This window comes from Etheostoma cragini, chromosome 3 (assembly GCF_013103735.1).
Source record: "Etheostoma cragini isolate CJK2018 chromosome 3, CSU_Ecrag_1.0, whole genome shotgun sequence".
Lineage (NCBI taxonomy): Eukaryota > Metazoa > Chordata > Actinopteri > Perciformes > Percidae > Etheostoma > Etheostoma cragini.
Window position 1 is genome coordinate 28283518 of NC_048409.1, and position 11822 is coordinate 28295339.

Consider the following 11822-nt stretch of genomic DNA (forward strand, 5'->3'; position numbering starts at 1 on the left):
GTGTCTGTGTGTGTGTCTGTGTGTGTGTGTGTGTGTGTGTGTGTGTGTCTCTGTGTGTGTGTGTGCTTGTGTCTCTGTGTGTGTGTGTGTGTGTGTGTGTGTGTGAGAACATTACAAGTTTTAGTTCCCATCAGGAGCGTGTCTCCTTCTTTGTGTTTTTAACCTTATACACAGTGTGAGTATTTGTACTGCATACTGTATGTGTGTATGTGTGTATATGTTTTGGTTTCCCTCCCAGTGAGGACATCTGGTCGTTAGCTTGTTGCTACGGTGACACGGTCACTTCTGTCCCCAGAGCTTAAATGACAACATCAGCTGATGATGATTTAGGCTCAGCAGTTTGTTTCCAGGGTGGGGGGTCCATGTTGAAACGTTGTCTTTCCACCGGCTTTGTTTATATCCTGATGGAGCGATTCCGATGCATGAAAAACGGTATTTACCACTGAACTCTTTTCACATGTCGTACTTTGTATTTTCTTCTTTGTCTTGAGAATAACTCGCTTTAATTTTGGCCTCCAGTTGACTGATAACTTATATCTCGCTCTCTGCGGCTGTCTTTAGTTTAAAGTTGAAGGATTGGATGTCTCGATGCCGTATTACGCCTCGCTCTCTTACCCCGAGTTTCCTGTCTATCTCTACTCACCAGCATTTAATTCATCCCTTGTACGGTATCCGGGTCAAATGGACCCATTTCCAACTTCTACCAGAAGAAAAATGGTAAAAGTTTACATTATTTCTACTAGAAAATCCTTATTTTCCATGTATTCCTGACTCAGTTCAGAAAAGTATTCTGGATAAAGGACCACCTGCAGTGTGTGTTTTACATTGTAGATTTTCAACATGAATTATAACCTTATGATGAAAAAACATAACACTTCCATTTTAATTGTGTGCTAGCAGAGACCGATTAGGTTCCCTAAGCGTCGTCTCAGATGTTTGAAATTGAGACAAAGACAATATTTGTTATTAGATTATGAAGTAACGGGTCAATTTGACCCGAGGGACACAAGAGGGTCCCGAAAGTAAAGACAATACAAGGGTTAAAGCTTCAGAGTGTAACTTTTGTATGATGTCCGTTACGTTCAAGCCAAATGAGTTGATGCAAAGCTAATCAGCTCCACAAAACTCTGTATTTCTCAGTACGGCTGTGTGTAAAACATGGTGTCGTCCGGCAACTTTCCCCCGCAGTAACTCCAGTGAAGATAATGACCTCTTCTGAAAAGTCCATCATGTTTTTGTAATCCTCCATGTCCTCCTTGGTTATGAGTAACTGCATGGAGGAGGGGGGGTGTGGGGGGGGGGGGGCGATTACAGAAACCTTTGTTTTATGTGGATGCAACAACAGTGTTGTTGTCATTGCTTAGTTTCTCATGGGGGGCGATAGACACCACGCACCATAGCTTTAACCCTCGTGTTGTCTTCCCATTGACCTGCAACTTTGTGTTTTTCTGGGTGGAAATTTCAACATTTTGTTCTTTTTCTACACTTTTCTCAATGTTTTTGTCAATTTTATTCCTATTTTTTGTCACTTTTTCGACCTTGTTTTAATTTTGTTTTAGTCAATTTTTTTTTTTTTAAGTTTCTTTGTTCCTTTTTCCAGTGTTGTTCTTTATGTTTTTGTTTCTTTTTTTTCCTGCTTTTTTTGTAGTTTTTTTTTAAACATTTGTCACTTTTCACAGTGTTGTTCTTTATGTTTTTGTTTCTTTTTTTTCCTGCTTTTTTTGTAGTTTTTTTTTTAACATTTGTCACTTTTTCCAGTGTTGTTCTTTATGTTTTTGTTTCTTTTTTGTCCTGCTTTTTTTGTAGTTTCTTTTTAAACATTTGTCACTTTTTTCAACGTTCTTTCTGATATAGGGTTTTTCTTGTTTTTTGACCTGAGGACAACACAAGAGTTAATGCGAAAAATGCCAAAACATAATCATAAAAACCCAAGATAAATACAAGCGTTTGTCTGGAACAGGATCCGGTGGTCTCTGTTGGTCTCCGGTGGTCTCCGGTGGTCTCCCGTGGTCTACCTCAAACCCTAACGTGTCCTCAGAAGCTGTGCTTAAAACCGCACCTGTGAATCTAAAAAACATTTTTCACTTATCGGAGGCATAAACGAAGTATGCACAAAAACCTTATGTACACTTTTACCCACACATAAACTGGTTATTCATACAGGAAGAATGTGCAGTGAGACTGTGAACGCCTCACGCAGACCTCAGACCAGCGTGCACACTGTTAAGAGATGGCTGATGGCTGATGGCTGCGGTGACATGAGATGAAGCTTTTAGATTTGCAAGTTCCACTGATTGAGTTATCATGTTTCCAGTCTACACAGTCTCAGAAACATTGAAAATGTCAATCAACAACACATTTCTAAACTTAATTTCAAATCTATTGTGATGGATTGCATCATTCTATAAATAACCACAACATGATTATAGCTGTTGGAGAACCTCGCCACTGCAACACAGACGGTGAAATTTCACTATCAATAAAGTGGGCATAACTATCAATATTAGTCAGGTGTATTTTTACACAAATCTCTCGGCTCTTGTGGATTTAGGGCTAATCTCTATCGCGCCTCACTGCTCGGCTGGACAGGAAGCAGAACAGGAAATAGAACAGGAAATAGAAAGTGCAGGGGGGTGAAGGCAGGGCAGTACCCACACTTCCCCTGACAGGACGGATGGACAGATCACAGGAGGAAGAGATAGAAGAAGTTTATGCTCTTTTTAGTGTTGTGTTAGCAAACTTGAAGCCTGTCAGATGAAAGCTTGTGGAGGGAAAAGGGAAGTAGCTGTAGCTTGTTTTCACTGTGTCCTGACTGCAGGATGACAAACATTTGTGCAACTCTTTAAGACCAAATACCTGCAAAATGAATGAGATTACCTCAACTGTACTTTGTGTTTAGGCCTGATTCTCCAATGCTAGCATGCTAAAATGCTAAAGCCTAGATCATCAACTTGGCTATACCATAGATCAATGTTTCCCCAACTTAGGGTCGGGACCCAAAATGGGTCGCAGACCCGTTTTATTGTGTCGCCAATTGGCAGAGAACAGACTAAATACTCAGCATGACCTCAGAATGGGGCGCTTTTTAAAAACCAATCCTAGACTAGATCAGCTGGTTGGTATCTTTAACCAGACACACACATCTCATTAAATTTAAGTCAGCGTTATTTAAAGAAATGTTGGTGTCGGTACTGAGGGACGATGGGAGGGGACAGAGACACAGGAAGGAGAATAGAGACCTTTTCTGTTTTTGTTTACTTTTATAATGGAATAAATATACTTCATATACATTTAAATTCATGGTTTGTTCCGTCTTTTGTCAACAGTTTAAAAATGTAGATGTTACAATGATTCATGGTGTATTTTTGTAAATTTGGGTCCCGGGGAGACACCGAATTTCTCTTTTGGGTCTTGAGCTGAAAAAGTTTGGGAACCACTGAAGAATCTGAATGCTAGCATTGTAATTGTAAGCTTGTTAGCATGAAGCTCAAAGCCTCCAAGAGCTGCTAGCATGTCTGGAGACCGTTAGTCTTGTTAGTTGTCAGCTATTTGTCTATTTATCTAATTAGGCAGCTGTCTGTTATTCCAATTATTTTAAAGTATTGTTACAATATTAATAAATTCCAGCTTGTCTAAATGAAATGTAAAGTTGAAAGTTGTTGTTGGATAGTCATATTAATCATTGCTTTAGCGTTTTTTTTACTTGTCTACACTTTGTAGCCATCTAAAATATGTCAAAAGTTTGAACATGGTCTTTCTGTGTAATTAAGTTAAAAACTAGTTTTGTGTAGATACATTTGCACAAAACTTGATTAGATTGACTAGATTTTTAATTTATGAAAAAAAACTCAAACTGATAAACCAGTGCAGCTGCATTTTGTGTGCGTTATTTATTTATTAATGATGTCTCTCTCCTGCAGGATCACCACGACATGCTGCTGGAGATCGAGAGAGACAAGGCCATCACGGACAAGGTCATCCTCATCCAGAAGGTCGTTCGAGGTTACAAGGACAGGTAGGACTTTAAAAACAATGATTCCAGTCCAGACCCAGTCACTGATGTCGCTCTCTAAAAGTATTGATCAGCTTTTGATAAATCCAGTTTTCTTTCTTGGTGATAAAGTATTGTAACATGAAACATTCAAACAAAAGTCATTTCTGATTTTCTATTTCCTGTCTTCAGGTCGAACTTCCTGAAGATGAGGAAGTCAGCTGTGTTGATCCAGAAGACGTGGAGAGGGTATCACTGTAGGAAGAACTATGGCGCTGTGAGGAGAATCTCTGTGTTATCTCAAATATACACAACACAATAAATTATACAAAAGTGTTAACAAATGTGCAGTTTGAAGATTTGATCTTGATTAAATCAGCATGATTGTGATTTATAAAGCAGCTCAATTTAACTTGCTTCATTATCAGGAAAGGTTGAAAAGAAATCTTTATTTTTGTCTCTTGTTTTTGTTTGCGTCCCTTCAGATGCGAGCCGGCTTCTCTCGCCTCCAGGCTCTTGTGCGTTCCAGGAAGTTGTGTGCGTCGTATCACGTGGCCCGTCAGCGAATCACAGGCTTCCAGGGTCGTTGTCGGGGTTACTTGGTGCGCCGGGCGTTCAGACACCGGCTGTGGGCCGTCATCACCATCCAGGCCTACACCAGAGGCATGATCGCTCGCCGGCTGTACAAGAGGCTGAAGGGAGAGGTACACACACACACACACACACACACACACACACACACACACACAAAAGACTGATGGCTAATAAATAAACTGGATGAACAACACTGACTGTAGAACTTGTGTTTATACAATAAAATGGGATAACTTTATCTAAGGAAAATATTGTGCAGCAGTTGCAGTAGAAAACGTGCACATAGATAGAGTGAAAATAAAATATAAACAAAGATCATATACAAGGTGCAAAAACTAAATGTGCACAATTCCAGGAATGTAAACAGGTTAATTGTTAGATGTTAACAAGAAAAATCCACAGTGCACCTTTAACTTCCTTAATGGATCTGAGTTTTTGGCTCATTTCTAAGGCAATACATGACAATGGGTTATAAATAAAAAGATTAATATAATGTATTGTGAATAGAAGTTATGTATTTACGCCTTATTTCATGTGGAGAATGTGATTGGTGCAGACCCACAGCCACCTTCTATAAAAGATGGTTTCTCAGTTTGAGTTGCCTGATGAAGGATTAGTACCTAAACATTTCCAGCTGTTAAATGTGTCTTTGTGAGTTAGTGAGTGTGCAGCAGTTTCTTTGTAACTGACAAACAGCCCACTGGTGTTAAGACTTTTCTAACAGTGGATTCCTTGTTCTCTCCCTCCAGTACCGGCGGCGGCTGCAGGCAGAGAAGCTGCGTCTGGCTGAAGAAACCAAACTGAGGAATCAGATGTCTGCGAAGAGAGCGAAGGCCGAGGCAGAACGCAAGCACCAGGTGCGAGTTCAACACAGATCGGACATTTAAAGACATATGCAAAACCATCAGTTATTGCATCATCTGAAAATGAATTGTGATACCTCATTTAAAATGTTTTAGTTTTTCTGTAACGTCACAATTAACTCCGTTTGGTTTGACTTGAAGGTTACACGATTGGACATGTAAGGTTTACACTTTTGCTTTACTCTGATGTGAACCAGTCAGTTGTCCGAGAAGAACAAAAAACCTTAAGCTGAAAAGCGTTAGCTCTTCACCTCAAATGGGCATGTGTCATTTTAAGTAGAATCCAAAATACGAGTGGGTTTAAACCTAATCCGGGTGATGGCAGTGAGGCCCAAAGCCGTTTGTGCTGAATATATTTCAAGCTTGGCTTAAAATGCAGACAGATTTTCCAATATATCCTTCATAATTTTGTCGTTATGGTCGCGATGTTGGCATTAAATTTCATTCTAAATGGTATTGAAAAGTTCTTTAAAAGTCTTCAATTAACCTTGGAGAGCCCCGGGGGTTCAGGATATCTTGAGTTTAATTTCTAGAATATTCCCCTGGTCTTATTCATTATGTTCATATGCACTCAAGAAGCCTGGTAACTTGCTTGTAGTTCCTGCTTTTTTATCTTTACAAACGTTGATATTGTTTTATTTCCTAGGAGCGTCTGGCCCAGCTGGCCAAAGAGGACGCCGAGCAGGAGAAGAAGGAGAAGGAGGAGGCTCGGAGGAAGAAGGAGATGGTGGAGCAGATGGAGAAGGCCCGTTTGGAGCCCGTCAATGACTCCGACATGGTGGACAAAATGTTCGGCTTCCTGGGGACGACCGCCTCTTTTCCGGGCCAGGAGGGACAAGCCCCTGCTGGCTTTGAGGTGAGCAGACGAAAGGTTTTCCTCAAACCACAGGAGATAAAATGAAATATTCTCTTTGATTTTAGAGCAACAAAGTCCACTAAAGTGTCAGTTATTAGAAAGAGGAAGACTGTATCTTTGAAGGGTGTGTAAATAGTATAAATTGCAAAAACTAGACCATAACAGTGCTTTATTTTGACATTATCTGAGAGGCTTTTAGAGTGCCGAGGAGTTTTGTCTCATGAATTGGAGAAAAATCTTTCCAAAAATGTAGTTCCAGTTTGGAGGTTTTCACTTGTAGTCCTTTCTTCTCTGCAGGACCTGGAGCGGACCCATCAGGAGCTGGAGGTGGAGGACCTGGACGAGGCTCTTCCTCTGCCTGAGGACGATGAAGAGGAGGATCTATCGGAGTACAAGTTCGCTAAGTATGCCGCCACCTATTTCCAGGGCACCACCACACACAGCTACGTCCGGCGGCCTCTCAAACAGCCGCTGCTGTTCCACGACGACGAGGGAGACCAGCTGGTAGGTCGCCTTTGACCTCTGACCCCACAACAGTGGAACCAGTTTACACAGCTCTGCAGGTTGTTGCTGTCTCTCTGAAAGATGTTTATGTCTGGCTGGCAACTTCTTAGTTATTCATACTGAAATATGTGAGAGCTTAAAAATGACCTTTTCTGCTCTGAAAATACCAACAAACAAACAAAAATATTAAAAGGAATCATATTTTCAGCTTTGTAACAATGCATTTTCCAGCTAACTCAAGAGGGTTTTAAATAGTTTATGTTGCTTCCAGTTAGATAATATTTTATTAATGTGCTAAATGTGTACCTTAACGGCTTGTCACTGGGGCAGCCCCCTCTCTACAGCTGTTGTACCCTTGGGAACAAACTATATGTACTTTTTGGCACTTAAAACAGTCGCCTTGGGGGTCCATTAGTGGAGAGATTGTGCCTTGTGGGACAGAAATGGACTCCTCCCTGTACCCTTTTTTGTAAAAAATTTTGTTTTTACTGGACAGGAAGGGGATGAATTTGTACTTAAGTAAATGTACTTTGTTTCATTTGGAAACAGTAGATACCAATACCATTGAAGAGTTGTGGCATTTTTTGTCCATCCTGTCCACCAATAGATGCAACAAGCAAAATATGAATTCCTGATATAAATGATTTAAAAAATGACATAAATGTCCCTCTCATGTCCCGGCCCAGGCTGCTCTGGCGGTGTGGATCACAGTGCTGAGGTTCATGGGAGATCTGCCGGAACCCAAGTACCACACGGCCATCAGCGACGGCAGCGAGAAGATCCCCGTCATGACCAAAATCTACGAGACGCTGGGAAAGAAGACCTACAAGAGAGAGCTGCAGGCGCTGCAGGGGGAGGGCGAGGTAAGGGAGAGCCGATGGGGGAGGGATGAGATTAATATAGTCAGAGTTTATTAATGATATACTGGAGCTGCTCTCAGTCACCAGCCATGTCTCCCTCCCATAATAAGTAGAGTAACACTGACGTAAGATTAACTTTTATCAATAGTACTTTATCATCTTAATCATCCCTAATCTCAAATTTTATAAATGCTTTTAATTAAATGCAAGTCGATAACAATAACTTTCCTCTCAACTTTCAAGATTTTGTTAATAGTTTCTAACCTAGAGATATCTAAAAAATGCAGTTCTTCCAAAGAAAACATAAGCATGGTTCTTTAGTTGTTTTTCTTAATTTGACAAAGTCTTTATATTCAGCATTTTCTTTATAATTTCTTCAAATTCTTGCTGTATTCTTTTTTTTTTCAAATATCAGATATATTAATCTGTGGATAAAATATTAATGTCTTTATTCATCCCATTGTTGTCTAGTAGCTCAACTAATCTCCACCTTGTTTTGCTCCTGTTATTGATCTACACTGTTAATACTTTGAATTTGAGCAGTTTGATGATGATTTGTGCAGATTTAATCCACTTTTTATTACCAGATCCCTCTTTGAAATCAAATTGAAGTCAAATGTAAGCAGTTTTTCAGGAATAGACAAATAGACAGTAAATATACATGTTGTCTATTTACTGCACCTTGATTGGGTCCCAGACTTTAGTGTGTCCCTGTGAGTGTCACAGTGTTGTGTGTGTGCTGCTAGCAGGACCATCTGTCCATGTCCATCAGCTGTTTCCTGTCTTCTTCCGCCTGTAGATGCCTCCCGCTGACGGCCACAAGAAAAACAGCGTCCGACACAAACTGGTGTCCCTCACCCTGAAGAAGAAATCCAAGATCACTGAGGAGGTAAGAGGCAGAGAGAGAGAGAGAGAGAGAGAGAGAGAGAGAGAGAGAGAGAGAGACACGGGAGATTATTAAAATACATTTCTGATGGTTAGAGAAGTAGAAAAGTTCAGTTTTTATTTGTTTCAGGTTACCAAGCGTCTTAACGATGGTGAGTACGGTCTGCACGGCAACAGCATGCTGGAGGACCGACCAACATCCAACCTAGAGAAACTCCACTTCATCATCGGCAACGGGATCCTGAGACCAGCACTGAGGTACACACACACACACACACACACACACACACACACACACACCCCTGTTAACTCCTGGAGGTTAGCCAGGGTTTTTGCGGTGTTCCCCAAATAAACTTTTCAAATCCAACATATAGTTAAATGAAAGACTCTTCAATCATACCACTCAAAGAAAGATGGAAAACATGACGGACAATATTATTATTATTATCATTATTATTATTGTTATTATTATTTTTATCATTATTATTATTATTATTATTATTATTATTATTATTATTATTATTATTATTATTACTTAGTACATGTACAGTGGGTTTCAAAAGTTTGGGCACCCCGGGTAAAATGTTGTATTAATGTGCATAAAGAAGGCAAGAAAAAATGGAAAAATCACACACACGCACACACGCGCACATACACACACACACACACACACACACACACACACACACACACACACACACACACAGAGTGCAGGAAACCAGAATGCACGGTCTAAAAGATTCATGGATTTATAAAAAACTAACTAACAATAGTTTTGATGTTATTTAAAAAGAATCTTAGTTATAGCAGCAACTTTTCTATGTAACCAAATATTTCCGGAAAGCCTGTTTATCAAAATATTTTGTTTGTACTCCTTACCGCGAACTTAAACTTAAATGTGAGAGCCCAGTATCCCAGAAGTTGGATAGGATTGGCCTGTGTGGGTTGTAGATGGCTGCAGTGCAGAGAGAAAGGAGAACACTTATCTTCTGACACGATGAGACAAGTTGTCATAAATAGTAGAAATATAAATAAAGAAATATAAGGAGTGTGGATATGTAGGGTATTTACATAGTTAAAGGAATGTTATTATACAGTATTTACATAATTAACATAATTAAGGAATTGCAATGGTGAAAAGTAACAATAATAATAATAAAAATAATAATAATTCTAGCAGTTTAATATTGCACAATTTGTCAATTTGTAATCACGTTCCATGCATCTGCTGTTTGTACTTCTGTACAGTTTCACATTAGTTTCTACCTATGTACTACCTCTGTATATAGTACAGTGATAATATGATAATACAGTGATAATATGTGTGTGTGTGTGTGTGTGTGTGTGTGTGTGTGTGTGTGTGTGTGTGTGTGTGTGTGTGTGTGTGTGCGCGTGTTAGGGATGAGATCTACTGTCAGATCTGTAAACAGCTGAGTCAGAACCCGTCTAAGAGTTCTCACGCTCGCGGCTGGATCCTGATCTCTCTGTGTGTCGGCTGCTTCGCCCCTTCAGACAAGTTCGTCAAGGTCAGGACATCCACCTTTTTAAAAATGTTTTATGATCATTTTGATTTGAATACTCCGAAGGAAGACATCTTAAAGATGAATATGTTTTCACAGTTAGTCTGTTAGTTTCTTTTACATTGAGACTTACAGCAGGAGGAACCCAGTGAATGTTTTGGTTTTTCCGAGTGAAAGCTAGATCATTTCAACCTGATCCATGGATCAGTTTTCTGTAAATCAGAGTAAAACCATTGTATTTCTGATGCTGCGCTCTTGATGCTTTTGTATATGTGGAACGTACACCAACTACTATTTTTTGTGACTGTTATTGCCACTCTTCATTTTAACCCCAACCGGTCGTCAGACACCGCCTACCAAGAGCCTGGGTCGGGGTCCGGGTCTGGGTCTGGGTCTGGGTCTGGGTCTGGGTCTGGGTCTGGGTCTGGGCCTGGGTCTGGGTCTGGGTCTGTCCCAGGTTTCTTCCCAAAGGAAGTTTTTCCTCGCAACTGTCGCACTGTTGCTTGCTCTGTAGGAAACTACTAGAACTGTTGGGTCATTGTAAATTCTGGAGAGTGGTCTAGACCTGCTCTACCTGTAAAGTGTCTCGAGATAACTCTTGTTATGAATTGATACTATAAATAAAATAAAATAAAAATAAAAATAATGTACACCTTTTTGTTTTGTGTTTCTGCCGATAGTACCTGAGGAACTTCATCAACGGCGGGCCGCCGGGTTACGCTCCGTACTGTGAAGAGAGACTGAGACGGACGTTTGTCAATGGGACGAGGACACAACCTCCGTCCTGGCTGGAGCTGCAGGTGCTAACACACACACATCTAATTGATTTAGGAATTGTAAATATGGAAATTTGTCAAGTTAATTGTGAGTTTTTTTGTTTGAAATGATCAGCCCATGCACAACATTTTTCAGTCTGTATCCCTCAATGCTTCAGTGTTATAAATCATCACATAGTTCTTTGATACCCACACTGGAGATTACATTGCTAGTTATAGTTGTAGATATATCCAGTGTGTAGCTAGCTAATCAATGGCAATAAACTTGGAATACCTGTCTGGAATACACAAAATAAATCTTGTACACAGGACATTTTGCCTGATTACAGCAACAATTGGTTTTATGGGTTTCAATAATGGGACTAAACCAATGCTGTACTGAATGTACAGATAGTTGAATATCATATAAAAAAGAGCGATTCATGTAGTGTTTGGTATGGTTGCAAGGATATGTCATTTAAACGGTACGATACCTTCCTGGTATGATGTATATTGGTCTTATATGCTGGCTACTTCTGCAAATAAATCAGCAAGTTTCTTTACAAAAGATGAAAAATACATAAGTCAAATATAGTAAAATGATGATGACTTAGTCCTGGACGAAGAAACGGTCTAACAGTGTGAGCAGAACTCGGGGATCTAAATAAACTGTCAGAAGGTCACTGATGGAGTGTAGAGCAAGGCTTTTTGAAGTGATTTGGATTTTCATTTGGATCCAACTGGGCTAAAGTTCTGAAATCTATTATCCAGGCCACCAAGTCCAAAAAGCCCATCATGCTGCCGGTGACGTTCATGGACGGCACAACCAAAACCCTGCTGACGGACTCGGCCACCACAGCCAACGAGCTCTGCAGCGCTCTGTCCGACAAAATCAATCTGCGGGACCGCTTTGGCTTCTCACTCTACATCGCACTGTTTGACAAGGTTGGCGCGCACACACACACACACACACACACACGCACGCACGCATGCA

The 11822-nt window shown here is 40.3% G+C and overlaps 1 protein-coding gene across 1 annotated transcript in view; it reads left to right on the plus strand.

The window, feature by feature from the left end:
• The window catches only part of myo7aa (myosin VIIAa), a 57704-nt gene that overhangs the window by 30201 nt on the left and 15681 nt on the right, over positions 1–11822 (plus strand). Inside the window, exons 16-27 of the mRNA XM_034867803.1 lie at positions 3921–4015; positions 4184–4268; positions 4477–4695; positions 5335–5442; positions 6095–6304; positions 6602–6808; positions 7495–7671; positions 8468–8557; positions 8684–8811; positions 9953–10079; positions 10754–10873; positions 11600–11773. Of these exons, the coding sequence (XP_034723694.1) occupies positions 3921–4015; positions 4184–4268; positions 4477–4695; positions 5335–5442; positions 6095–6304; positions 6602–6808; positions 7495–7671; positions 8468–8557; positions 8684–8811; positions 9953–10079; positions 10754–10873; positions 11600–11773 (1740 nt within the window). The remainder of the gene's footprint in view (positions 1–3920; positions 4016–4183; positions 4269–4476; positions 4696–5334; positions 5443–6094; positions 6305–6601; positions 6809–7494; positions 7672–8467; positions 8558–8683; positions 8812–9952; positions 10080–10753; positions 10874–11599; positions 11774–11822) is intronic.